This window comes from Alexandromys fortis, unplaced genomic scaffold (assembly GCF_014885135.2).
Source record: "Alexandromys fortis isolate MF-2015 unplaced genomic scaffold, M_Fortis_MF-2015_v1.1 scaffold_187, whole genome shotgun sequence".
Lineage (NCBI taxonomy): Eukaryota > Metazoa > Chordata > Mammalia > Rodentia > Cricetidae > Alexandromys > Alexandromys fortis.
The window spans coordinates 1,991,439-2,017,021 of NW_026068088.1; the positions used below are offsets into that span (position 1 = coordinate 1,991,439).

General features: G+C 41.6%; 1 protein-coding gene across 1 annotated transcript in view; it reads left to right on the plus strand.

Annotated features, from left to right (window-relative positions):
- Abi3bp (ABI family member 3 binding protein) overlaps nt 1-25,583 on the plus strand; it is a 226,801-nt gene that overhangs the window by 197,108 nt on the left and 4,110 nt on the right. The window contains 7 exon segments of the mRNA XM_050122348.1: nt 5,388-5,462; nt 6,909-7,028; nt 9,796-9,924; nt 10,465-10,533; nt 13,646-13,855; nt 16,363-16,471; nt 25,190-25,269. Coding sequence (XP_049978305.1) covers nt 5,388-5,462; nt 6,909-7,028; nt 9,796-9,924; nt 10,465-10,533; nt 13,646-13,855; nt 16,363-16,471; nt 25,190-25,269 — 792 coding nt within the window.

A 25,583-nucleotide genomic window follows, 5' to 3' on the forward strand; every position in this document is an offset into this window, starting at 1 on the left:
GAAATTCTGGGTTTTTTTCTTTTTTGGTCTGTTATTTTCAGACCAAATGAAAGAGGCCAGTCTGTGGATTTCTGAGACACCCAGTTACTTATTTGTGCTGAGCAATTTCATTCATTCTTCCTACCTGAAGTTTTGGCAGGGCAGAATTTCTCAGATTGGCATAGACTGGCTCTAACAAGAGCTATCCTTTCTCAGATCCTCTTGGGAGGAATTTAAGTATACATATTTAATATTCAAGTGATTCCTTGGAGGTTACATAAGCAAAAATAGAAATTAGCTATAGGCAGAGAAAATAAGCAACGACAAAAAATAAAAGTTGCTATGGTCCTTATTGGAGCACTCTTGACTGCCAGTATAATCAAACATGATTCTTTCTAGGACAATGGGAATCAACAAATGAAGACAATAGCATTGTTATACCTTAACTTAGCAACAGTATGAATTTTTTTCAAGACCCATATTTGAATCAATTATCTGTCATTATCAGCTTGCATCCATAGACAAGTGCTTCTGTAATGTAACTCCTGGGAGAAAGTGGCCACTGAACTCTGGCAGAACAAATGGGTTGCCTTCACCCCATTCCTTGTTTCTCTCATAGCGTCCAAACAAAATTTATATGCTGTTCTGTGTTGTCAGTCTATTGAGGCCTTTTGTGGAGGATCATCGTATTGTTTATTTCTCAGGTGGAGAGGCTAGCAGAGAGCATCCAGCCATCCTCACCTTTGGGGTCAGTCTTAGCTGAATGCTGTCTTAAATAGTTCTGATTTTTTAACAATGCTGTAGATTCTTGCTTTGTATTGTATGAGTTGTTTTTTCTCTATTTTAATGTTAGAATAGCCTACAGAGGCTGGGAATTTTTTTGTATTACATTTATTTATTTGTGTGCATGTGGGTTGGCATTGTGGGCCTTTATCCATTAAGCCTTCTTGCTAACCCAAGGCTCATAGCTTGGATGGGTCATTTTTCCGCTATTCTGCTTTTTTTGTGGTTCCACACATAGACATCACAGTTTAGTTAAGGTGTCCTACACATTAGAAATTTCTAAACTGAGAAGTTGTGAGAAACGGTGGAGTTTACTGCCTGACTCTAGAGAAGAAACTTGTCGGTTCCAGTCTAGGGAGTCTGACTTCTCTTGGAAGATGACAGCTGCTGGGCCGGTTTGTCATCCGACCATCACTTCTGAAGGCTCCTTGCATACCAGGAAGAGTATAATTGTGATGCTTCTCGGAGCATGTGAGCTGGCAGACTCTGTCACATAGCTGAGAATCAGGCTCTTCTCTCTCTATCCTAATGGGGAAACCACATGTTCCTGCCCCCACATGGAGAATGCCTCACCAGGAGAACTCAGACTCCTCAGGGTGAGGTATGTGTTTTTCTAGACTGTGGCTAAATCTTTCAGGCGAGGGGCTCAGGATTTAGCTAGGAGCTAAAATTTGAAGCACAGAGAACAATGCTACATAAATACCACCCCTTTTCGTCACAGGAAGTAGTCTCTAACTCACTGAGTATTGATTTCCACTGATACAGTTGGAAATCAACAAGTTTGTTTGCAAAGCTTTTGTTACTATGGTTAGAAATATCCGAAATCATTATTTCATCTTGGACAAGAGCTCACTAAGTGATGAATTACGTAAATCCGCAGCCTTCTGGACAACTCCCATATGGCAGTGGTGGGCCATCCTGAGGTTCCAGTCTGGGTGCCTTCAGAGCCAACTGGCCTTTAAGCATTTGTGTCAATTAATCCTGTTTGGGAGAAAAGAATTCAGCTTGCAGCCTGGGCTAGATTGCCTGATGGGTACTCTCCGTACGATCCGTTCTCTACAGTGTTCCTCATAATGGTTTCCTTTTTAACTTTTCTCCTCATTCTGTGCTGCCTTCAGTGTTAAATTGCCCTCTTCTGATTCAGGACAGCACTAGTTCACTTGTTTAGCAGAGTCTGGAGCTTCATTGCCTGCCTCCAACTCTTTCCACTGAGACCCAAAGTTACTGTTTACAGGGCCTTTTCCAGCGCTTCCAGATACTACTATGGTCTATCTGTTTTCAAGGGCTGATGTGCTGTTGATTTGTGACTTATATCTAGAGAACATAACGACATGCTGCCTCTGTCTCCATCTGTATAGAAAGCAATTGGAAGATTTTTAGTTTCTTCTAATTTATTTTTCCTCTCTTTCCTTTTCTCACCTTCCCCCTTGCTGACCCGTGTCCCTCCCTCCCTCTTCTCCTTAATCTCCAACTCACTTCAGCCTTCAGGCGCTTGCCTGTACTCATCCTGGGCTCCGTGGATCTGCCTTTGCCCTATAGGAACTGCTGAAAACATGCGACTATTTTCTGTGAACGTCACATGATGACATGGCTATAGGACAGATGCTTGCCTGCCAAGGTCAATAACTCTCATCTAGGGAGGCACTCCAGCCATTTCGGGAGGTGAAGAGTATAGGACTATAGTCACTTAGCATCATGTGAGGAGTACTAGGAAGAAGGAGTCAAAAGGAGGATCTGGTGGTTTGAGAAAGAGGCTTTGGTGTGGAGAGCATGTGAGTCTGAGTCCCAGCATTTCTTAGCTGTGAGACTTGAAGCAGTTTGTTTACTCCAGCTTTAGACGTCCTCATTTGTGGGTCCTAGATGCTATATCCCACATAGACTTTGTAAAGCTCAAATCAAGTATTAAATATACAGAGTGCCTAGACGGTATTAGAAATGAAATCATTGTATTTGAAGGACAAAGATTTTTGGAGAAGAACTAATAAAAATCAACTCAAAGAACACCCAGCCTATTGGCATTCTAGGGTATATGTGGTGTGGTGTCTGCGTGTGTGTGTGTGTATGTGTGGGATGTGTGTATGATGTGGTATGTGTGGTATGTGTGCATATGATGTATGTATGATGTATATGTGGTTGTGTGTGATGTATGGGGTATGTGTGTGTATGTATGTGTGTGTATGTGGTGTGTGTGTGATATGTGTATGTGGTGTGAATATGATGTGTGTGTGTGTGTTACCTTTGAGAAATGATGGTAAATGAAAGTCAGTCACCAAATCAAGTCATCTTATTGGCACAGTGTAAATATTTTTCTATGCCTGAATATCATTTACAGAATAATCAATCACAGGGAAATCCATTTCCCTGGTTTTGGGGAACCAAGAATGACAGGGCACAGGGACAGCTCTTTTTAGAAAGAATTTCCAAAGTCTTCCACATTTCTCCAAAAATCAACAGGGTTGGGTTCTTTACAGCAACAACTTCTGTATTAGTTGCTTTTAGTTTCTGTGCTAAAGCATCATGACCAAAAGCAAATTAAGAAAATGTTTATTTGTACTTATAGTTCTAGAGGGATGAATCTCCATAAAGGATGGAGCCACAGATACAGGATCAGGAAGATGAGAGATTACATCTTAACCACACACAGGAAACACAGACCATAGGAAGTATGGCAAGGCTATAAACTCTCAAAGCTCACCCTCCCCAAGTGATGCCCTTTTTTCCATCAAAGTTCTACTACTTAAAGATTCCATAACCTCCCCAACAGCACAACCAATAGGGGACCAAGGGTTCGAACACATGAACCAATGGGGCAACATTCTCATTCAAACTACAACAAGCGAAATTTTTATATTTGGTCAGTATATCTGCCTGCACACTTAAATGTGTTTAATATCATTTTACTTTTTCTGGGACATAACTATAAAACCAGAGTTGTTGGCATTTAGTTACTGTGATTTTCATGTTGTCATGTTAATGTATGAAGTGGTTATTAAGTATGTTTTCTCATCTTTAATATGCAAACTACAGTTAGGCCATTAGCATATGGATTCTTCTTTAGGATAATCATTTTTGAAGTTATATTTCCTACTTAGAGTCTAAAAACTATTTCTGTTCTTTCTTAATAAATACTATCAGAACCAGACATGGTGACACAAGCCTTTAATGCCTGCACTCAGGAGCCTGGGGCAAGTGAATGTCTATGAGTTTGAGACCAACGTGGTGTACATAGTGAGTTCTAGGCCAGCTAAGGCTGCATGGTGAAATCCTGTCTCAAAGGAAAAAATTGTCAGACATGTTAGGGAAGATTATTTTGTAATATAGTCACAAAAGAGGGGAAAGACTGTAAGAGCCAGAGGAAATAGATGTTTGCCTTGAAGTTGTACCTCCTAGACCTAGCAGGGAAGCTGCACCCATGAAGTCTCATCAACACCACCACCTAAACAAGGCCTGAACAAGGGTGACATCAACAAATATGCCAACAAGGAAGGGGGAAATCTCAACAGGGCCACAACCCTAGACAAAGAACTACAAGCAACTAAAAAATGTTGAAAAGAGAGAAATAGTCTTCCTTGGGAAAAGGTTTCTCTCTAATTGATTCTCTAGTACCAGTCATCAGCCCTGCCTGAAATTAAATACACACAAGTAACATTAGATTGGGCCAGTGGTATCAGCATATTTAGGAATGTATCAATATATCCCTATATAAATATGTACACACATATATTTAGGAGTGTGTGTGTATTGTGTATGTGTGTATAACAACAATTAAATAAAGAAGAGACAGAGGCCATGAATTTGAAAGAGATCAAGGTAGGGGTAGCGTACATGGGAGGAATTGGAGGGAAGAAATTAAAAATAATATATGTTAATTTCAAACAATGAAACAAAATTGTATAAAGAAAGCAAGTATGATTAAAAATAATAATAATAATATTACAAAGCTACAGTGAGACATACTGATGACCTGCATCCTAGGGAAACTGTCCGAAACCTATCCCTGGTGCTTAGGCAAATGGCCAGATAACCTCCATATTTGAGGGAGACAGAAGAGAAAAATACCACACAAAGCAAAGTTGAATTGGTTCCTTACAAACAAGTTGGGGTTCTAGGCCATTCAGGACTATTTTATGAATGCCAAAGGTAAGATCCAGTTTGTAGCCTCAGCTGTCTCACAGGCAAGGCCGGCACAGAAGTATTTTTTAAGCCAGTTCAAGTATAAACCCAACCACATTGGATTCTGAGGTTTCTTTATGAGCATTGGTGAGTTGGGAAATTATCTTTTTAACCACAAAATGTACCCATGAAAACTGGCAGGAGGTGACAATTGAGTCCTGGTAAAAATCTGTCTGGTGAAGCAATACCTCCCAGGCAGCCAGTGCAGGATGAATGCCATGGAAAATTATGACAAAACCAGTGCCAGTTCTAGAGAGAAAAATACAACCCACGAATGTAGGATTTTTAGTATTTTTATGTCTGGGTAGAAGAAGACAATTAAAATGGGCACAAATGCACTGGTGTCTATATAAGAAGTGCACATTTCTCTGACAGCTCTGAGTGTCCATGACAAAGAACGTTGAGCAAATTTTTACTCTACAGTTATTCCTATTGATTGTATCTGCTCCTAGGAACCAAGCAAGCACCTAAGCCGTCAAGTACTGGGAGAAATATGTCCGTGGACTCACATGCCACGAAAAAACCAGGTAAGGAGTGATGTGGCCCCTCCGGCCCCTCAGCTCTGACGTTGGCCCAGCGATAACAATGGTGGATGATGAACAACACCTGCATGGCTCTGTGTGCGAGAATCAAATTAGCGGGAGATGCAAGCTGCTAGAGAAACATCCAGAAAGACCATCTTTGGGAAAAGAAAGCACAAATTCAGTTCTTTCAAACCCTTTGGGGGGTACTAATTTAGTGGTTGCTTCCTGTACTATCCTGAAGAGACACCATGGACAAGTGGTACAGAGCCACTGGGTTTCAGATTGTTTTTTCAAGTTTTTCTCTTACGTGATTTATTTATATTTTGGCTTGAAATGATGTTCGTTCCTATTTTAAGAGTACGTTATATGTAATAGCCATATGAATCTTATACTCCAGTCTCTGTTATTTAAAAGGGTTGCCACGAGAGCTGCTCTCACACATCAGTGTTTATATTGCTATCCTCACCAGAGCAAGCTCATGGGCAGGCTTCCTCCCCCTCTCCTATCTTTCTCTAGCTCTTTCTTCTTTGTCGCTCCTCCTGGTAGCCTTGAAAATACTTAAAGCAAAAAGTATTTTTCTGGGTAGAGAATTCTTCTTGGTTATTTTTAAATCAACATAAATACTACCAAGAAAGAAACACATTTTTTCAACTATAACGGGCTAAAGTTTGAGCTAAGGTGAGCTGCTTCAGACATGTTTAGCTTTTCCAAGCACCCTGCAAAGTCGACTTCATTACACAAACTATAAAATGCTACTTTCCTTTCCTTTGCCAATTAGGCAGACAAGGTATAAAACGGTACAATTTCTTGGGATGGTAGCCCTGTAGCAAAACTTGTGGCTGGGAGAGCAAAGTGACTGGTAAAATTGGCTTCTTGACATGTCCACTAGCTAGGAATCCCTGTGCAGTGTGCCAGTCCAGCTGCTTCACAGTGACCCTGCTCTCCAGTCTCCAGATGCCCATTCCTGCCATGACTGCTACCTTTGAAAAGTTCCACTGTTGTTCAACTATAATTATATTAGAGTTAGGGGTAGTGTGGACCTCTCACAAAAAAAATGGAAATTATATATGTGCTCAACAATTCAAAGTCAAATTGGTAGACAGAATTGTAGGCTCACAACTAAAGGTGATTGAAAATGGTCAAGTTCATCAATACTTCTGGCTTGTCTCTAGGGGAAAGATGTCAGTTCTCTGTATGTGACATTCCAAAGCACCTATGCCTGCATATTTTATCTAAAATGACAGGAGATGATTTACATATGTTAATGTGATTCATTATTCATGGATATATGACCAGTGTAAGTTTAGAGGAATCCCTCTATATATTGCTCATAGGCAGTTTTTTATAAACTATAAAAGGCTCTTACCATCCAACTGCTACTCTGCTGCTTATGAAAGCTTATTTCAAACTGATTTTTATAAATAAAGCTGACTTTATAATATCTCTTAGCCACAATTCCAGGAACTCGTCGTCCATTCATTCCTCCTAGACCTATGCCCCCTAGACCTATACCTCCGCAGAGAAAGCCTTTGCCACCAAATAATGTCACCGGAAAGCCAGGAAGTGCAGGTATGTCCGTCGCTTATCTTTCTTCTATCTCCATGACTGCATTTTACTGGCCAACCCAACCCTTCTTGGGATGCTGGTTTAAGCAGTAGGCAAGCCATTGGCACATGTGGTTAGATATGTGCTGTTAACTCCAGCTTTGACGACTGAAATCCTGACTCTGAGTGGGTAAAGAAACCATTCCTCCATATCTAGACCAGTGTGCTTCTGAGATACCTGTGTGCTTGGAGCCTAGAGAGAAGCTGACTTTGCTTCAGAGTAGAAGTAGGAGATGCTGAACATGGCCAACCCTCAGAGAGAGTGGAAATAATGTCCCGTCACTGACTTTGCATTCATGTCATTGCGAGGGTTACAGTGTCTGGGGAAGGACTCTGAGCAGACAAGCTGTTCACTTCCATGTCTAGGTTCACACTGTCATAGAATGGTCCCACCAGACCTGACTATGCCACTTCACCCCTCTTCCAGCTTCACAAAGAAGTCTTAGCATTGCCACTACGCCCTCTGTGGCCTTCAGTATACATCTCTGGCACAACAAAAAACAAACGACTTTGTGTTGTTTGTGTTCTTATCTTCCCCGCATAGCTTGTGATTGTGTACTAACAGTCCTTAGTGTATTCCCTCTGAAATTCTAGAACCTAATTGAGTACTTAGAATATGGAGGGAACTTGATAGCAATAACTGAATGAATACACGAAGGAAATGAAGAACCAGTGAAAATTGATCCAGTTCAAAACAAACTTACTCCCGGTTAGGGACTCTGCTAGCCAACTGTGAGTTCCTTGTTGTTCTTCCCCTTCCATAGCTCAACTTCCTGAATATCTGGTAGGTGGACACTGGATAAAAGTATTAAGGACAGCTGTAAAAGATGAAAGTGTAGAAGGTTCATGTGAAGGGAGCTGGTGTCAGTCCTTTTTGCAAGATAAAAAGCAGGCGTGATAATGACTTTTATGATGTTTCATGATTCTGGGTCAGTGGGTTGCAACCCCTTTGGGGGTTGAATGAACCTTCACAGGGGTCGCATATCAGATATCCTGCACATGAAATATTTATATTACAATTCAAAACAGTATCAAAATTACAGTTGTGAAGTAGCAACGAAAAACTGTATTAAAGGGCCCTAGCATGAGGAAGGTTGAGAACCAAGGCTCTAGGGTGTTTTTCCCCGAAGTGTAAGGGAGGATTCAGGCCCTAACTTGTGCATTGTGTCTTTCTGGATCAAAGCCCCTTGAAGGCCGCATGAGGAGACCGGGTTTGTCTCATTCCCTGTAATGTGAAGCAGCTGTAGCATCAGTGGCACTTGCTTTCAAGTCCCACTGATGAGTCACTGCGATGCCAGCGTGTGCCATGAGAACCCAGGGGACCGCCCCTGCAGGAGGTCCCTGGGTGAGGCTGTGTTGTTCACTGGTCTTGGATTTGGGCTTATGGTAGCCTGTTCTCTGTCAGAAAGTACAGCTTTGACACAGGCCTTCTTCCCCTGAGCCTGAGGCGGAGCCACAAGCACATCCTGTTTCTAGGAGCAGCTTAAGTCACCGCTGTGAACTCTCTCTCCACTGCTCCACCTCTGAGAGAAAATGACTCCACTTCACAGCCTAGCAAACTAGCAATTATGTTGGTACAGTTCTAGTGATCCAGGAATCCACTGGATGTCCGGGTGTACTCTGAGAGTCTCTCACAAATGCTTGTGAACATCTTGGCTCCCACGTGGCATCTACCAATTGTTGCCTATCTCTAAATCTATGAAGGCCTCCAAGTACCTCTTTTCTTGCCAGGATGACAATGTTGCTGCCGTTTCCCGCTGATTCTGTCAGCTCTGGAAAGCACTTCTCTTGGTTTTGCTTGGCATTTTATTGTGGCCCACTATCTCTAGGACCAAGGGCCTGAGTTGGGGCGGGGAGGGGGGGTGGGGACAGAGAGCTCCATCTACCTGACTTGGTCATGATTGCACACTGAACCAAATCCTTAAGTCCGGCTAGTATCCCTTGACTAGTAGCCTGAGCAGGGACTTCTTTTCCTAGGAGGAATCTAAAACCCACACTATACTCTGCTGACTATACTAAACACTCAGTCTTGCTTGGACCTTGAATCCAGACATAGAGACTGATAAGTAACTTTAGCAAAAAGAGTTGAACATAACAACTCAGAGGAGCACTGTTCTAGCCACTGGGACAGAATCACAGATGGCCCTGGGGATCATTGTCTTCCTAGTCTGCTCATCTTCCATGTCTGCCAGGTCATCTCTAAGCAAGGCCATTCCATCTCAACTTCTCTCACAGCTGACCAAATGGCTAAGATGGAAGTCTCATCCTTCCTTTTTGTCACTTCCCTACTGGAAATTTTTTCATGGTTCGTTTCCCTTAAAATAGCATCTACAGCAATGATATTCAAGTTCATCCATGGTCTGCCCTTTCCTGGCCCTCCACACGTAGGTTGGGACTGGGCTTTCTCTTCCCTCAGCTGACATGCTTCCCTGATTCATAGACTGAAGCTCTTGCACATCTGTGAAGACACGCTTCCCCAGTGTTACCCTCTCCCCATAGACAGCCACTCCCTCTCCCTGTCCCCTCAGTGACCTTATGTAGTTCTTTCACAATATCGGTGATGTTTCAATATCCTTGGCTCAGGCATCTATGTCTATCAGGAACCAGGTCTTGTTTTGTCTCCAAGCCTGGCTGATAGTGCCAAGCCGCATGGTAAGTGCTTAATAAACGTTTATTGATTAAATAAATGGGAAATTTGGCACTGCCCTTACTACTTTGATTCTGTGTTACAGGAATAATTTCCTCGAGCAGAGTGACTTCCCCACCGCTGAAGGCAACACTAAAACCTACCGGAACAGCCGTAGAGAGATCAGAGGCAGAGAAAAAGCATCCAACCACTCCAGCTTCCGAAGAAGAAATTGGTCAGTGTGATGTTCTCACTAGGCGCTGTGCTGCAAGATGCTCAAGTATTTCAAATTAGGGCAAACAAAAGCTTGGGGGTCTCCTATTTCCTGCAATTTTAGGAATATTTGTCTTTTCAATTTTAGAGTAATACTTATTATCAAACTTTTGCTGTAGAAATACTTCTTTCCTTCGCAGACATAGAAATGCCAAATTTTGTTTTGTTTTATAAAATTTAGACTATCCAATTACCAATTAAAAAATTAGGCTACTAAATTACCTATTACTATGAACTACAGATATTTTAATTTAGGAATAAGTATTAGCTTATTGTTCTAATTTTCAATCCACTACTGTTACACCCCAAAACATCTTGCTGCAGGAGAAAATTAAAGGTCTTTTTATTCTGGATAAAAATGTAAGAATAGTAACGGAAATCCAACCACAAGCAATGTATCTAGGAAGAATGATAATTATTATTTATCTGTATTGCTTTTGCCAATGTACTGTGAATTTTTCTTTATCCTTCATTGAATTTTTCAAGCTGTTTTCATTCTTAGGCAGTACGACTGATTTTAGTTCAAGCCCAACGAAAGAAACCGATCATCTTGGGAAGCCCAGATTCACAGGTATGTCTAGCTCTGCATTATGAGTTCGGGCAGGACTCTTCTGGTAGGTGGGTCAGTTAAGTATTTATTGTTTAAATATTGTAGGTGTTTACTACAATGTGGAGTTTTCATGTTCCTGCAAGTCAACTGGGCAGTAGGTGCAACGGATTCAAATAGGCTAGCCTCAGGTCCACTCTGCATACCTGTATTTTCCTGCCTAGAACAAAGAGTAACAGTGACCTAGGAGAAGCCATTTCACCATAATACCAAATAAATAGAGGTGATTCAAATAGTCACATTTTGAGATCCTTTTGATGTTATATCTGCACAAGCCCAAGCCAAAACTTGGGAGAGCATAACTCTTTTCATGGATGCAGAGATTGCATTGAGATACTGTGAAACTCTTTTCCAAAGCAGTGGTATTGTTTTACATTTCTGACAATATGGATAAAGGCTCTGGTTTCTCCAGCTCCTCACCAGCTGTAGGTACAGAAAAGTTTTTAAATGCCGTTGTCATTTTAACAGGTGCAAAGTGGTATATAATTATGGTTTTAATTGACTCTTCTGGCCTACCCTAACAAAATTCCACAGAAATTTCCACTGGTTTCTTTTTCCGCAATTCTGAAGGCAAGCATTCTGAGATTGGCCTCTCTTCTTGCCTTGCAAATGGTTTCCTTCTCACATGACTGTGCACGTGAGCTATGCACTGTGCCCATGAGTCCCTCTGTCCTAAGAACCCCAGGCTGACCGGATGAGGCTTCACAACTTTCAACCTCGTGTAATTCCAACTTCTAGTTTACAGTTTTATCCGTGTCTTTCTATAGTTAAGCCTGTTGAGGGCACAGGCTTAAATTATGTGTGACTATAATAAATCACCAATTGACTGAGCCTTGCCTTCATTATGGAAGGTGTTTTCTATTTCTGAAGGGCTCTGAAATCTCATATGTTGATATTTACATATTCAGGCATGTTCTCTCTGGACTGCATCATTTTCCCACCTTTTACTTTTAACCATAATCTAATCTATTTATAGTTACACTCTACATTTTTTAGACATCATAGCACTGGGTCTTCCTTTTCTTATACACTCATAGTCTCTGTGATTTGTTTGTGGTTTATGAACCTTTGAAATTACTAGTGATACCTTTAGGGGTGAATATTCATCTTGTTACTTGTTTTCTATTTACCTAGTCTTTGCTTCCTCTTTCTTCTCTTTTGGCCTCCCTTTAGTTTATGATTCTGCTTTAGGCGTCTTGTTCCTTATGACTCCTTGTCTTAGTTGTCCTGTGGGGATTGACAGTGTGCTTCTTTAACTTAATGCCATCTGCCATCCAATGACAAGGGAGATCCCTATGCCAATATTCTTACGTTCTGTGGATTCTTCCTTTCCTCCTGACTTTGTAGTATTATTGTCAATATCCACTACATGAACTGGTTTTTATTTTGAAAAGTAAATTAACTTTTATGCTTGGACTAAAATATTGTATTTAGGCATCCACACTGTTACTAGCACGTTCTGTCATTTTGTGGGGGCTACATTCATCCTTTTGATGTATTTATTGCCTTTATATATTGTATATAGTCATTGTACTTATTGTATATAGTTTTTATATTAGTTATAGCCTTCTTTTTCATTTTTTAGACAAAAAGGGGAAATGTAGTGGCATTTCAATTGTGTTTTAATAAATAAAGACTTCCTGAAGATCTGCAAGTAAAACAGTCCCACTGGTCAGCCTTATAGACCAGGTTATGCTAACACACATCTTTAATCCCTGTAGCCACAATGACACATACCTTTAATCCCAGTAGCCACAATGACATACACCTTCAGTCTCGGTGGTGCACACCTTTAGTCCCAGCCCTAGAGAGTAATATAAGACAGGGAGAGACAGCTCTCACACACACAGTCTCATTCTGAGATACCAGGAGGCAGGATCGCCATTTCAGACTGAGGTTGAAGTAAGAACCAGTGGCTGGCTGTTTTGCTTTTCGGATCTTCAGGTTGAACCCCAATTTCTGACCCTGAGTTTTTATTAATAGTGCTTCATATGATTGATATAGTTCTCATCATATTTTTTGTTATTAAAGGTTTTGAGTTTTACCTGTGTAACTTGTGATTTAGAAGTTTGGGACATTTGAGGCCATTATTTCTTAAGATAATTTTGTACTCCTGCAGCCCCTCCTCTACCTTGGGAGCTATGTCCATATGAGAACTCTTCGGTTTCCCAAAGCTCCCAATGGCCATTGTGCATTATTTGCAGCACCCCACACACTGTTAGTCATGTCCTTCTGTTTGTGGTATCTTGTATATTCGTCTATCTCACGTAGTTTGCATCCTATACATAGTTTTCATCTCTAGGAATTCGCTTTGAGTCATCTTGATCTTATTTAATGGGTCATTTTTCTATCTGCCTCTTCCTTGAATAATAATTCTGGACTCTGTGTGGGTTCTAAGTTTGTTCCAAAGGACTGATTTTTCTCACTATTAACAGGTTTACTGTGAGTTTTACCTTGCTGGGTGTTGCATATTTCATTTCTAAAATATTCTCGAGTTTTGTTCTGAGGTGCAGTTGGTGTTTCGGAACTACTTGATCCTTGTAAGTCTGGCTTTGTTCAGATTGGTGGTGCTCGTTCTACTGCCAGAGACTCACCACCTATAAATTATGAGGTAGGAACTAATTCTGAAGAGACCAAACAGTATCTGAAGAATTAACACCAGGTATATCTATAGAGGATCTCTATCATATACCATATAACCCAGAGGTGCGAGTTTAGAGTTTTAAGATTAAGTCATTCTCAGTACTATTTTCTTTTCTTTTCTTTCTTTTTTTTAATTTTTGTTTAGTTTTTTGCTGGGGGGGGTGATTCTCTGTAGCTTTGGAGCCTGTCCTGGAACTAGCTCTTGTAGACCAGGTTGGCCTCAAACTCACAGAGATTTGCCTACCTCTGCCTCCTGAGTGCTGGGATTAAAGGCGTGCGCCACCACCGCCCAGCTTCTCAGCACTATTTTCAAGTGTCTGCTCAGAATATGACACTAAAGTCTTCACACAGATGCTCAAATGGACAGTTTGCCTCTTCCATCTTCCTCACAAGTGTGCTGACCGACAGAGTCCTCTCTCCTCCCCACTCTTAGGCCCTCATGTGCGATACATCCCAAAGCCAGACAACAAGCCCTGTTCCATCACTGACTCCGTCAGAAGGTTCCCTACAGAGGAAGCCACAGAGGAGAATGCCACCAGCCCACCACAGAACCCTCCTACCAACCTCACAGTGGTCACCGTGGAAGGCTGCCCCTCATTTGTCATCTTGGACTGGGAAAAGCCACTAAATGACACTGTCACTGGTAAGATTGTGGCACTAGGATGGGGCACTATGGTGGGAAGCTTCGATAGCATAGTAGTTCCAAACCAGGCAGCCTGGGTCAAGCTGTGGCACAAAAACCACATCCAAGACAGAGCAATGTTCTGTCGTCCAGGGTGTCATAGGTGGAGAAAGATATTGCTTTTTGTTATGGGCTCCTAGTTAACTGAGAACTTTAAAGCTGAATTCCTCCCATCCCTCTCAGAACTCCCTTCCAGTGTTTGAAAATCCAGTCTTATGATTTTACCAAGAAAAAAAATCACACAGCATAAAGTGTGTAAAGGCTTGATACTTCTGAGACGATTTTAAGTAGCTGTCTTTTCACCAACCCAGTTTCTAAACTGGCTGAGAACTTCCAAACAGGCTAAAAATTATTTTAACTAGCTTTGGAGAAATTAAAAAATAAAATAAAAATAAATCAAAGCTCCCTCACTCCCAGGAAATTTGCCACTTAGCTGAGAAAATTTTGATTGTGCTACGCCGACCAAATTCCTCTATAAATGGTCATGGAAAATAGGAAACCTAGAGTCAGTTTCGAGTTTGTTACAATTTGTGGCACACTTTGATTCTACGTAGAGAAGAGGAGAGTCTAACAAGAAGTGGAAACAAACTGACGTCCAGGATTGCTAGAGGACATGCTAGTCTGTGGAGCCCATGTGACCCCTGCTGTAGGCCCGGTGCAAGGAACAGAAGCATAGACTCAGCAGCTGTCTGAAGTTGACAGGAACTCTATGGAGGACAAGGGTGTGGGTGAGGAGACTCAGAATCTGGCAGAAAATATTTTCTACTGGGTAAAGGGGAATGAGGCAATTGTCTCTCCTTCTCCAAAACCGTGTGATCTGAGCAATTTTCCACATAAAAGTCACCTTGGCTGAACTGTCAGATTTCTTGTTTCCTTTCTCATGAAAGGGCAGCCTCTGTTCTGAGAAAGAGTCTGTGTCACCACCAGTGTCCCCGGGAATCTGCTGACTCTTAATTAAAAGCCAATCAGCTTTCAGTATTGATTAACCATATCATATATTCAAACATGTAAAACTCTAGACTGTCCACTTTGCTATTAAGAGTTTTAGTTTCCTGAGACCAAGTAATAAGCAGAATTTTGTTTGCCCTGAAGATGTTGAGCTATCAAGTCGGAATTATTTAATCTGATATAACTAATTTCTAGTACATCTCCATTTGGATAATACATTTTTTGAGACACAGTTTCTCTGTGTAGCCTTACTTTCCTGGAACTAACACTATAGACTAGGCTGGCCTCGAACTCAGAGATCTACCTGCCTCTGCCTCACCACTTGGCTAAGTTATATAAATCTCATGTAACAAGTCCTGAGCAGAGTATACTGTAAATACCTAACCCACTGTCTTCATAATAATTTTATTAGTAGATGCGGATGAGCTGCTCAGCGTCTGTCACAACTAAGGATCCCATGCCCGAGGATGACATGTAGCTCCTTAGGCACAGTGCCACGTTTAGCCATTGTTCTCTTAGTCTGTCCTTAAATACCAGACCGTTTCTCCTAATGGTCTCCATGGATTCCACTCTTAATTGTGGTGTTTCCACGGAATACCACTTGATTTCAGATGGGACGACCTACAAGCTAGCTGCTCAGGGAACACAGACAGCCGTTCTTCTAATTCCCAAGTGAGAAGCAGGGAAATGAGCTAACATGTCTGTCAGATTCTCTCATTGTGAAGGCCTTTCCCTGTTGATGAGTGACCCCTGCAAGCTCAGGGAAACCTGCCTCGAAGTGAAATTTTGAGGTTTTTATTTAATACAAAGAAAACTATCAAAGGAAGATAACTTAAAGAAGCATTAGGTTCAAAATCCAATTCCTCGGCTCTAAACATCAAAGGAGTTTTATTATTTGGTTCACTGTTGCTGCTGCCACAGTTTTAGGGTCAGATTTGCTATATCAACATACCCCATTCCCCACCAAGAAGACAGCACAAGACATGGCTTCCACTCAAGCACTGTCCCTCATTCAGTGCTTTGCCTAAACTGGACTTTCTACCAAACTAAGCTAAGCATCCCAAGCAATGGCCAGCAGTCTTCACCAGTTATTAGAGCTTCTTCCACTGTGGTAAAGCAAGATTAGTTAGTATTCCAGTCCCCAAATGCTTTGAGAACTTCTGCCACCTGGTGGCTGAAACTAGCTGGAAGATGAGATCATGGTGTCTTGGGGCTAGAAAATGGCTCAGCTGTTAAGAGGACTTCCTGTTCTTTAAGCGCATAACTTTGATTTCCAGCACCCGAGTTGGGCAGCTCACAGTCACCTGTAACTTAAGCTCCAGGAATCCAACACCCTCTCTGGACTTCCCAGGAACCTGCAAGCACATGTACATACCACCCCCCCCATATAGATAGATAGATAGATAGATAGATAGATAGATAGATAGATAGATAGATAGATAGATCATGTTTCTCGAACTATAGCCAATTAGGTCAACCAAGAGATAACACAAGTGTCTGATGTTTTCTTCCATTTTCAGAATATGAAGTTATATCCAGAGAAAATGGGTCATTCAGCGGGAAGAACAAATCCATTCAAATTACCAATCAAACCTTTTCTACAGTAGAAAACTTGAAACCAGATACAAGGTAAGGCCCAGTGCTATTCCGGGTGAATTCTGGGAGTAGCATAAACTTCAATCACAACAAAAAACAGAACGATAGCTCCTCTGCCTTATAGGAGGATCTTGCTTTAATTCTGGGTTCCTTTAATGCGATTTTGAATATATTGTATCACATTTTCAAAATATTCTTGTTGTTAAGAATAAAGGAGTTAATAGGATGCCCTTATAGATTAATAGTATAAATGGCAACCTGAAAATAGGCCATTAGCAAATATTGGTTCTTTTTGTTTATCTGTTTGTTTTTGTTTTTGGAGACAGTGTTTCTCTGTGTAACCGTCCTGGCTGTCCTGGAACTCTCTTTGTAGACCAGGCTGGCCTCAAACTCACAGAGATCCACCTACCTCTGCCTCCCAAGTGCTGGGATTAAAGGTGTATGCCACCACTGCCTGGCTATGCAAATACTGACTTTTAAATATCAAAATTTAGAACAGTCTGTGAACTAGAGATAAATGGAGTGTGCAAGGCATAAACTAGACTTGAGGACCTGACTCTGATGCTGGACTGGGGAAAGGAAGGGAAGCAAACTACTTGACAAAATGCCAAGATTTTATTTAAAATAGCTCCCTATTGGCCCAGTGTTGTATTCTATACTGCTCTATTACAGTGATGAGATACCATGGCCAAGGCAACTTATAAAAAGAAAGCATTTAATTGGGGCCTTGCTTACAGTTTCAGAGGCTAAGTCCATGATCATCATGTGGGAACCATGAGAAGGGGCAGGCATGGCACTAGAGCAGTAGCTGGGAGCTTACACCTTAGCAGGATGGAGACAGAAAGAGCAGAAGATGAGTCTGGCTTCTGGAGTGAGCTTTTGAAACCTCAAAGTCCACCCCCAGTGACACACCTCTTCCCACAAGGCCACACCTCTCCCACAAGGCCACACCTCTCCCAATCCTTTCCAAGATGGTCACTAACTAGGGTCCAGACATTCAAATACATGAGCACATGGGGGCCGTTCTCATTCAGACCACACAGAAGCAGCAGCCCTTTGCTTTGGGGACTTCTTACACTGAAAAGGAATAGATCCTTTGATCAATAGATCCCGGTGATCAGTTGCATATCTTATACTGTTAATACATTAACATGAGGTCATTCATATTTCAGTATAGTTTTATGATCTCTTTTTACTCGAAAACACCAATTGATTTTGTTGCTGAAAGAAGAATAAGGCCCTGGGACATTTCTGATTAGCTGTAGAGAAGTTCCCGGAAGAGGTTTCCTTTCTCTAGGTTTCCTTTGCTGTGCCCTCTCCATCGTCTTCTGACTGGGCTGAGCAGGGCATTGATAGTGACCAGAGAGCAAAGCTCTTTTAACTCTGGTAGGAGGGACATTCTTCTCATTGTTTTAGAGAAAAAAGAAACAACTAATTAACTGAGGTTAACTATGTATAAACTTCTGTTCTTTACTGAAAAAAATGCATTTCTTGCACAAATATGATTTTAAAGTGCTTGTTTTGAGTTGTAAAATGTTTCAACTTTTAATTTTCATAAAACATTTAGGTTAGCCAAAATAAGACTATTTGTCAGTTAAAACCCCAGTGGATCTCGATTCTGTTTCCTTAGCAAGATTGAAAGAACAAAACAAAAAAACACTTTTTTGACCCTAATAAATTTTAAGGCAATAATTTAAAAGAACATTATTTCATTGGACCCTTTTAATATGTTTTGCTTACAAAACTTAAGTTTCTCTCTTGAGTTGCCTGCTTTTTATCCCATTTAATAGTGTGAGCGGTGCTGTACACTGTATTCATGGAAAGCATCTGCTTTGTACGTGTCAGCTGTGTTCCTTTTCTGAATCAATCTGTCTCCACAGCTTCTTACAGTGCACCTATTAGTTCGTGATCTAAATGTAGAACAGGTTTTTCAGGCACATTTGAAGCCAAATTTGTTTGACAAAGCTTCTCATTTCCATTTAACTAATGTGTAGTAATGTGCTACAGGGGCTAAAAATGGCAACCAATGTGGTGTCTGCCTTTGAGCTCAAGTCTAGCAGGAAGGTTAATTAGTAAGCATTCTAGAAAGCAGGGGGAGAGTTCTGGAAGTGGCCTGAGGGAGTGCATGCAGGTGGAGGCTGGGGGAAGAACACTCGTCAAAGCCTGGGAAAGGGAAAAGGTGAGCATTGGACTGGGCCCAGAAGGATGCAGAGAAAAGCACTACATGGTGATGCTGGTAGGGAAGAGAGCGTGGCAGAGAACACAGCACAGTGCGTGACAGTGCAGAGAAGCAAACTGGATTATAGTTTAGAATACTGTATTTTACTATAGCTGTGTTATACTACAAGGACATGTGTAAATACTGTATTTTACTATAGCTGTGTTATACTACAAGGACATGTGTAAATATTGTATTTTACTATAGCTGTGTTATATTACAAGGAAATGTTTAAATACTGTATTTTAGTAGGCTTTCTATTATTTGACTTGATTTTTAAAATCTGAAACCTGAAAGGTATCTAGTAGCAATCTGTACACACCTCATGGGTGATGTAAAGGTTAGTGTTGATCAGTGAACCAGACAGAAAGAAGTATAGAAGCAGAGATTAACGATTTGCAGACTGGTGTGGGCTAGAAATTCTATTCTAGAGGCTAAGTAACATTGGACTACACACTCCTTTCACAGCCAGCTGTCCCCTGCTGGTTCTAAATGACTTCATCATATGTCAATCTACCATGCAGGAGCTCAATTTTTTACTTTCTCTAAGGGGTCACCCAGCAACTGTTTGCTGATGAGAGGGCTTAACTCCATACCTGGTGTCAAATGTTCCTGTCTCAGGGCTGGTGCCTCATGGCCACAGCCTGCTGTAGCAAGGGACTGTGATCTCAAATGTGCACAGGGATAGAAAGCTATCACTTGAAGTAAGGGAGGCAAAAGACGTCTAGAGATTGAAGACAAATGCTATCTCTTCTTCTGAAGAGAACCTATCCCAATTACTCAAAAACAAAAAGAATTCTGGAAATGTTGATTTCAGTTTGACCAGTGTCATAGTTAATTTTCTATTGCTGTAAAGAGAAATGAAGACCAAAGCAACTTGCAGAAGAACAGCTTTATTGGGAGCTTACAGTTTCAGAGGGCTAGAGTCCATGACCATCATAGAAAGGGGCATGGTATCGGGCAAGCAGGCATGGTGCTGAGTAGTAGCTAAGAGCTGGCATCTTTCTCTACAAGTAGGAGGTAAATGGGAATACCAGGAGTCTTTTGAAACCTCAAAACCCAATGCCAGTGACACACCTCCTCCAACAAGGCCACACTCCCTAATCCTTCCCAAAATGGTCCATCAACTAAGGACAGAGAATTTATCTTAGGGTTTACTATTGCTGTGAAGAGACACCATGACCATGGCAACTCTTCTAAAGGGAATATTTCATTGTGGTGGCTTGCTTACAGTTCAGAGGTTTGGTCCATCATGGCAGGGAGCATGGTGGCATGCAGGCAGGCACAGTGCTGGAGAAACAGTTTAGTGTCCTACATCTTGCAGGCAACAGGAAGTCTACTGACCATCACACTGAGTGAAGCTTGAGAAAAAGATCTCAAAGCCACCCCCAGTGACACACTTCCGACAGAAGGTGTGGCCCAACTTAAAATCTAGCCTCAGGGTCTGGATTAAAGGCAAGTATCATCCAGCCTCCTTCAAGATCACACTTCCTCCAACAAGGCCACACCTTCTAATAGTGCCACTCACTATGATCTTATAGGAGCCAAATACATTCTAATTACCAAGGGGCTCAAATATATGAGTCTATGGGGGCCATTCTCATTCAACCACCACAATCAGAACTCCAGCCCATGCCCCAGTAATACCTCTTTATTTCTTCCACACCAAATCTCCTTTCCTTCCATTGGCCAGGAACAACACAGTCATTTCTCTTCTGGGCAGCATGGAGCTCTTGTTGAACTGAAAGTAAAACTGTAGAAAGAGTCATCTGGGAGCAAGCCTCTGTGTCTCTAAGGCCACCAGCTATTTTTAATTCTACAATAGGGGAGCTGATAAATAGTACCTCAAACCATCAATCTGGCACTAGTGCTAACTGGGACAGGCAGTGTGGCTTAGCTGATCTTTGGGGTCTTCTGGAACATAGTCCTGGGATAGGCAAAGCCATGCAGAGTCAGTGAGAGTCAACCAAGACCCATAGTGAATGGTCTCAGTCAGCAGCTTGTCTTTGAGTCTGCCTTGAGATGAACTGGTAAGTGCTTTGTTTGGTAACATTGATGCTATGGGTTCTTCCTGGTGAACTAGTTGGCAACACAGATGGACACACATGATCGCCTGGGCTGAAGAGCTCAGGTTTGTTCCAGAAAGCCTACTTCTCTTCTTACTCTACTGAAAAACTGAAGAATCTGTTGTGTGTGCCAGAATTACATGTGGTCCAACAGTTTCTTATGGAAAACAGAGTCTGGTAATTAAAATAAATCAAATTCACTTCATTTGACATCTCTGGCTCAGTGGGATTCTGGGGAACAATCATTCCTCTAAGACTAAAACCTGCCAGAGTTTGGGACTCCTGTTTACAGAGTTGATAAAACCTTGGCACTGATGGTTAGCTGCAACACAAACAGCGACTTCTTATAAGCTGTGAATCTGGCTCAAAAACAGATGTGTGGAATAGCCATTAGTATCCATCACAGGTTTGTGTGGAATTCAGCTCTCTGCAAATTCTTTATTTACTTTTCAACACCATCTATGGATTTGGTATAAAGTAAAATAATGTGCCAAAGCATCAGGCATTTTACTTAGTTTTATGTAGGTGTGGGCAACAGATGAATAATTCTGTCCTTGTTAAAGAAAGAAATGGAGGCAGTTGCTCAGCTAGTAACTTGTCACCATGCAAAGAGTTCTCCAAGTGCGGATCTCTACTGGTCTGTAAAGAGAACAGTTTTGTGGTCATCACTACATGTCTTGTTATTATAGAATTCCTTATATCTAGAAAATCACAGCACCAGAGTTAGAAGTGAAGCCTAGCTCTAGAATGTCCAGTTTCTGACCCCAGACCCCTGAAAGTGAAAGACACAAGAAACTTCTCTTGGGGCAGAATGGGTAGCCAGGTCATGATCCTCCATGATTTCTGCATCCGTTTTCCCTTCTGTCGCTTCTGTTCCTTCTTATCCCCACCCCGCCCCTTTACTTCCTCTTCCCCTCCCTTCCTTTTGAGACAAGTTGGTATGCTACTCAAGCTGGCCTCAAATTTGTGATTCTGCTTCAGCTTTGTAAGAGGCTGGGATTGCAGGTGTGTGCCGTCATGCAGGTTCTGTCCCTAGCTGAGGTGTCCGACTCCTCTCTGGCCCTGAGCTCCTTAACTGTACCCCATTGTTGCACAATGAATGACATTACAGGTTGCTAAGAGTCCTGAATTGCTGTAGCCCTCCAGTGTCCTTGAGATGAGGTCACAAAAACTGTCTCCTTATTGCTTCTTATTCTTTCTTATTCCACTTAATCTGATTCTCTTCCTCTGACAGAAAACCTCACCCAAATGGGTCTCCAGCACTTCAAGACCTGAGCAGGGGTGAAATGAGCTAACCATCATACAGTCCAAACCGACAGTCAGTCACTGAGTGTTTTTGCATAAAAACAAGTTGTAGAAGAAACAGTTTACTTGAGGTTTGAGAATTTTGCTAACCTAACTTTTCCAACCTGTAGGGAGTTATGTAACAAAAAGTAGATTAAGCAGTGAAAGCTGAAACTCGGCTCTAAGTTTACACCAAAACTGAACTCTAGAGAGAACAGGTGAGGGGGTGATGGAGGTGACCACACCCCTGCTGTAGGGCAGCTCCTAGAGGCAGACATCCTGCTTCTGACAGATTAGCTCAGGAACTGCAAACCATACTTTCTGGGACATTTTTTTTTTCACTTTATTCCAGTAGCTGATTTTTTTAAATTTTACCCTTCATTATCCTTTCCTATTAAGATAATTCATAGATCTTTTTAAAAGTCTTTTAATATATCAAAGTCTTATCACCGCTTCCTAAGAAGCAAATATTGGAAAAACATGAAAAACAGTGTTATAAGTCTTTACATATCTTTATGTTTCTTTGGGGCTTTTTGTTCATCTGAATGTAGATTTTAAGATAAAATTGTGATAAAATGAAGACCTTCTAAGAGTTATTGGATGTCTCCATAACTTCTAGCCCTGATGTGCACCTCACCACCATTAGGATTCTGCTCCCTCAAGTAGAGCCCATTATTTTACTCTCTGGGCTTTTTCCCACTCTACCGTGGTACGCTGAAAATTCTCAGGTGTTTTTAATTCTTTTCACATCTTCTTGGGCACAAAGTAGGTCTTTTTCATCTTGAAAGCAAACATCTTTACGTTCAGGGAAATTTCTCACACAATCTCTAGGATTAAAGTCCCCATTTTATAGTTTCTGCCAGTTGGGTGTTCAATAATCCAATTTTCTATTTTTAACTGACTTTTATGACTAGTTATCTGCAGATTGTCAACTTTATCTTCTAAATGTCTTTTTTGGTTTCTATGCTCATTCAAATAACTTTGCTAAAAATGTTGAGGTGGCACCCTGTATTTATGTACAATCGTCATTCTCTGAGACTTGACTCTTAGAGGCATATAGTGTCATTCGGGTGACAGAATGTGCTTTCTGGGAAAGATTTTGCCACCACAAAGTATTTATGTATTTATGTATTTATGTATGTATGTATGTATGTATGTATGTATGTATGTATGTATTTATATAGGGCTTAACCAGTCAAAACATGCCCTCATGTTGTTAAACATAATTTAAAATTATTTCTTCCAAATTTGTATCATAAAATATTGGGAAAAACTTCAGAAAAAGTAAGTTATGGAAACTGTGTGCACGCTAGAAGTGGAGATCAGATGGAAGGAGCTGAAATAAAATGACAGGGAAAGGAGTCAGGGGTCCGACCTGGGCACGACACGGGTCGGCTGGCATGGCCTAGGACAGCTATGACATGCACTCCTACCCAGTGAAACTGCAGATCCATGTGAATCCAACCCCCACTGCCTCCCTTAGTCAGCTCACCAGTTCGGTGAGGTTTTGTTATCGTTGGGACTGTCTGACAGCACCAGCCTTAGAAAGAATAGAACCTTGGAAATACCCACGTGCGGGACTTAAGTAAATGGTACAGGCGTTTTCAGACCAGCATTGTTTATAAAGCTGTGAGATCATGTGTGTGCATGCCATGATACACTGTGGAGGGCAGAGGACAGACAGCTCTGGGTCGTAGGCCTCACTTTCTACTTTAAGAGGTCGCTTTTGTTGTTTCCTACTGTGTGGCTATACAAGCTGGCCTGTGGGTCTCTGGAGATGGTCTTCACCTCCTACCATGCTACAGAAGTACTGAATTTGGGATTACAGATTGGATGCGTTGCCTCCACCCTCAGCCCTGCTCGATATGGGTTCCAGGGATTGGAACACGGGTTCTCACACTTGCATGCCACTCTCCCAGCCTGGCATTTTCTTATGGTAATGGCATAGCTACATGTAGCTAAGAACTGAAAGGGAAGCTTGAATTCTATTCCACAACTATTTCAAGTTTGGAAAAGTCAAAGTATTACAAGAGTTACAAACATCACTGGCCTGAGATGAGACTTGGGGGGGGAGTACCTCATAGGGTTTGTGTGTTGATTACTTTATAAATGCAGAATGACCATGTATGACACACGGTAAGGACTTTAAAAAATGGTTCCCATCGTGTGAGCACTGGAATCTGTCCTACTACACTCCAGAAATGATCTACGAGTACAGAAGCTCACTCCACGGAGCCTCCCACTTCCCTTGTAGCACCATCTGCACCCAACTGGGCACCTCAGCCACCCTGCTGGTTCTCTTAACAAACACTTATCTTGTGTGGGCTGCATTCTTACTTTGTGATAAGCTTCTCAAAGATGACCTTTATTCCCCAAACCTTGCAAAGATCACAAAGCACTACCTGCTGACTCCGGCCGAGTCAGCCCGAGAGCAAATGCAGCTGTGCCCTCTGCTGCAGGAAGTCAGTTTCAGACAGATGTGCACTGCTTCCTGCTCTGGGCTTCTCAAGGGGATCTGCAGTTTATACAGCTTGTGAGAAAGATTTGTCAACTATACAAAATTTTATGACTCACTCATAAAATAAGGATTGAGCCAAAACAATTCTACATTTTTTGAAAGGACCTGAGCAGTCCGAGCCTGACTTACTGAGCAGAGGGAGAACAAAGTCTCGGGCTTTGTGCTCATGCTCTCAGGACACTAGTGGGCCAATTTTCTGGACAGCCTGGATTCCTGTGATCTGTATCAGACATTCTCATGTGTCTCCTTTCTTGCATTTCTCAGAACCAGGGGCCACAGAACTCATCCCAGTAACTCAGTCTTCATTTTCAGCAGCGGAGGCAGGACAAATAATGTGCATTAAAAAAAAAAATCTTCCCCATTACCACTCTGTGTTGTGATTCCAATACCACAATGAGCAACACTGGGCTGGCAGGGGACATCTGGAGCAAAGGGAGGCTCCTTATCCTGGGATGAGAGTGGTCACCAGAGAGCTTTCCTAGAGAAATCTGCCTGGTGATTTCTAAATTTGTTAATGTTTTTCTCAAATGAAGTATTAGACAAGATGTTGAGAAAGTAAAACCTGAAATTGTCATGATTTAAAAAGAAACAGTAGTATAGCAGAAAAATGTCATTCCTTAAAGCCCTCAAAGATGTTACTATTGTTTTCATTTCTCCTTATGCAGCTATGAATTCCAGGTGAAACCCAAAAATCCACTCGGTGAAGGCCCTGCCAGCAAGACGGTGGCATTCAGTACTGAATCAGGTAATCATGTCAGTAGTGATCCACACGGATGTGACCGGACACAATCACAAGTGTTGGCATAGAAGGAGCTTGTCTGAAACCCAGAGTGTCTTGAATTCTGTAGCCCTCGAGAAGAAGCTAATAGATGTACTTATTATATAGTATTCAAATGTTTCCCTGCATGCCCAGAATAATGTCCATCAGGTACATCAGAGAAGGGAAGTTATGAGTTCTGGAAAACTATCTGCACACTCCAAGCTTCAGTTCTCAATAAAAATCTGTATGTGCAGACAAATTTGCATAATTCTAAACTATATCATATTTTGGTAACTTTA